The 2,700-nt window shown below is 42.1% G+C and overlaps 1 protein-coding gene across 1 annotated transcript; it reads right to left on the bottom strand.

Annotated features, from left to right (window-relative positions):
• Positions 1-1,743: 1,743 nt before the first annotated feature.
• LOC123346201 (olfactory receptor 14A16-like) lies at positions 1,744-2,700 on the bottom strand. The gene has a single exon (XM_044983470.1). It carries the CDS (start codon positions 2,698-2,700, stop codon positions 1,744-1,746), a length of 957 nt encoding a protein of 318 aa, XP_044839405.1.

Here is a 2,700-nt window from a genome sequence, read left to right as displayed (position 1 = left end):
CTTCTTCCACACTACAAGAAGGATGTGGAAAAATTGGAAAGTGTCCAGCGGAGGGCAACAAAAATGATTAGGGGGCTGGAGCACATGACTTATGAGGAGAGGCTAAGGGAACTGGGATTGTTTAGTCTGCAGAAGAGAAGAATGAGGGGGGATTTGATAGATGCTTTCAACTACCTGAAAGGGGGTTCCATAGAGAATGAATCTAGACTGTTCTCAGTGGTACCAGATGACAGAACAAGGAGTAATGGTCTCAAGTTGCAGTGGGGGAGGTTTGGGTTGGATATTAGGAAAAACTTTTTCACTAGAAGGGTGGTGAAGCACTGGAATGGGTTACCTAAGGAGGTGGTAGAATCTCCTTCCTTAGAGGTTTGTAAGGTCAGGCTTGACAAAGCACTGGCTGGGACAATTTAGTTGGGGATTGGTCCTGTTTTGAGCAGGGGGTTGGACTAGATGACCTCCTGCGGTCCCTTACAACCCTGATATTCTATGATTCTATGAACTGATCCACTCAGGGAAGGGAAACAGAGCACGTAAAAAATGAATCCAGTTGAAACAGCTTAAAGTTCAAACACCAAGTATTTAGGATGAACTGTTTGTAGATGAGCTGTGGAGTAAGGTATTGTGAGAGAAATTATTTGGTAAATAATGTTGAATAATTAATTTTTATAAGAAAATCATGATCTGGGCATAGTCTTGGATAGGAAATGAGTCTCAGTAATTTGCATAAACTAGTTATCTGTCTAGCTAGCTATCTAACAATTCACAATCAAATAGAAATCTATCATTATGACACAATTAGGTTGTGTGTTAGGTTAAAGAATTGTCCTCTCTCTCTGTCTATCTAATTTCAGACTCTGCCTTTGTCTGTCATATATGCAGTATACACAACCATGCACAAAGATAGTATTCTAATACTACTACGCCAATTTCTTAGATCCTCTTTCAGTTTGGATGTGACTAGATTTACACTGGACGGCATATGGAATACCAGATCAGTGCATGTGATGGCATTTTCCTATTCACACCAATATTATAACCAAATGACCCCTGACAAATAACTTGTACCAGAGTTTATGTTAGTACTGAACTTAATCCCTTGTCTTTGGTCCAAGACCTTGTCAGTATTAAACTGGTGGTGTCAATGGAGCTACTCTGCATCTGCTCTGGTTTAGCTGAGATGGGAATCTCACCCTTATAACTCTGTTGCATTCATTTTCTGCAAGCTGCCTTTACCCACACTTGGATCCTTGTGTGTATTGGCCACTGATCAAATCATGATTCCTTTGAAGTGAGTGGCTAAATTCCGGTTACATCAATGGGATCAAAATTTGGCCTCATTATCCAGAGTCTGATTGTCTTTAGGAAACATTGCAAAAGCTTCCTCTTAAATAAGCCTTTCAACAACATCAAGAATAACACAACACTGATTTATGCAGTGGTGTTGTCGCCATGTTGGTCCCTGGATATTAGAGAGAAGGTGAATAAGGTAAGATCTTTTATTCCTCAGCTTCTGTTGGTAAGAGAGAGGCAAGCTTTTGACCTTACACAGAGCTCTTCTTCAGGTCTAGGAAATGCAAATAGAGTGTTACAGCTAAATACAAATTGGAACAGATTGTTTAGTGTAAATAGTTAACACATATTTCAAGGGACCATTCAAGGTGAATTGGCCTGTTGACGACAATAACAATAACAAAGTATCTTCAATGGATTGTGTTTGTAAAGAAATACAGATAAGATCCATGTTCATAAGAGAAATATAGACATTTTATTCTTGCTGAATAACCTCCACCCAATGAGTTTCCTCAGGGAAGCTTTGATTTCCTTGTTCCTCATGCTGTAGATGATCGGATTCATCACTGGTGGCAGCACGGAATAAAGAACAGCCACTATGAGATCCAGATTTGATGGAGAACTGGAGGTGGGTTTCAGGTAGGCGAAGATGACAGTGGAAACAAACAAGGAGACAACAATGAGGTGCGGGAGGCAGGTGGATAGGGCTTTATGCCGACCCTGCTCAGTGGGGATTCTCAGCACTGTTTGGAAGATCTGAGTGTATGACAGAATTATAAAAACAAAACAGCTTAAGAATAAGCATGCACTCAAGATGAGTAGCTCAAATTCACCAAGGTACGTGTCAGAGCAGGCGAGCTTGAGGAGCTGTGAGACTTCACAGAAGAACTGATCCACCATGTTGCCTCCACAGAAAGATATTGCAAACGTGTTTCCGGTGTGCACTGCAGAGTAGAGAATAACACTGATCCAGGCACTGGCTGCCATTTGGACACAAGCTCTCCTGGTCATTATAGTCTCATACTGCAGTGGTTTGCAGATGGCGACATATCGATCGTACGCCATGACGGTGAGTAAGGCGAAGTCAGATACAGCAAAGAAGACGAGGAAAAAGACTTGGGCCACACATCCAGAATAGGAAATGGACCTGGTGTTCATGAGGGAATTAGCCATGGATTTGGGGACAGTGACAGAGATGGTGCCGAGGTCTAGGATGGACAAATTCATCAGGAAGAAGTACATGGGGCTCTGAAGGTGGTGGTCTAGGGCTATAACCATGATGATGAGAAGATTCCCCATCATGGCTGCCAGGTAAATCACTAGAAACACCACAAAGTGCAAAATCTGCAGCTCCCGAATGTCAGAGAATCCCAGGAGAAGGAACTCAGTGATGTTGGTTTGGTTGGACAT

Source organism: Mauremys mutica, chromosome 12 (genome assembly GCF_020497125.1).
Source record: "Mauremys mutica isolate MM-2020 ecotype Southern chromosome 12, ASM2049712v1, whole genome shotgun sequence".
In the NCBI taxonomy this organism is placed as follows: domain Eukaryota; kingdom Metazoa; phylum Chordata; order Testudines; family Geoemydidae; genus Mauremys; species Mauremys mutica.
The sequence above is the reverse complement of the archived record's forward strand: the minus strand, read 5'-3'. Positions and strand labels throughout refer to the sequence as shown.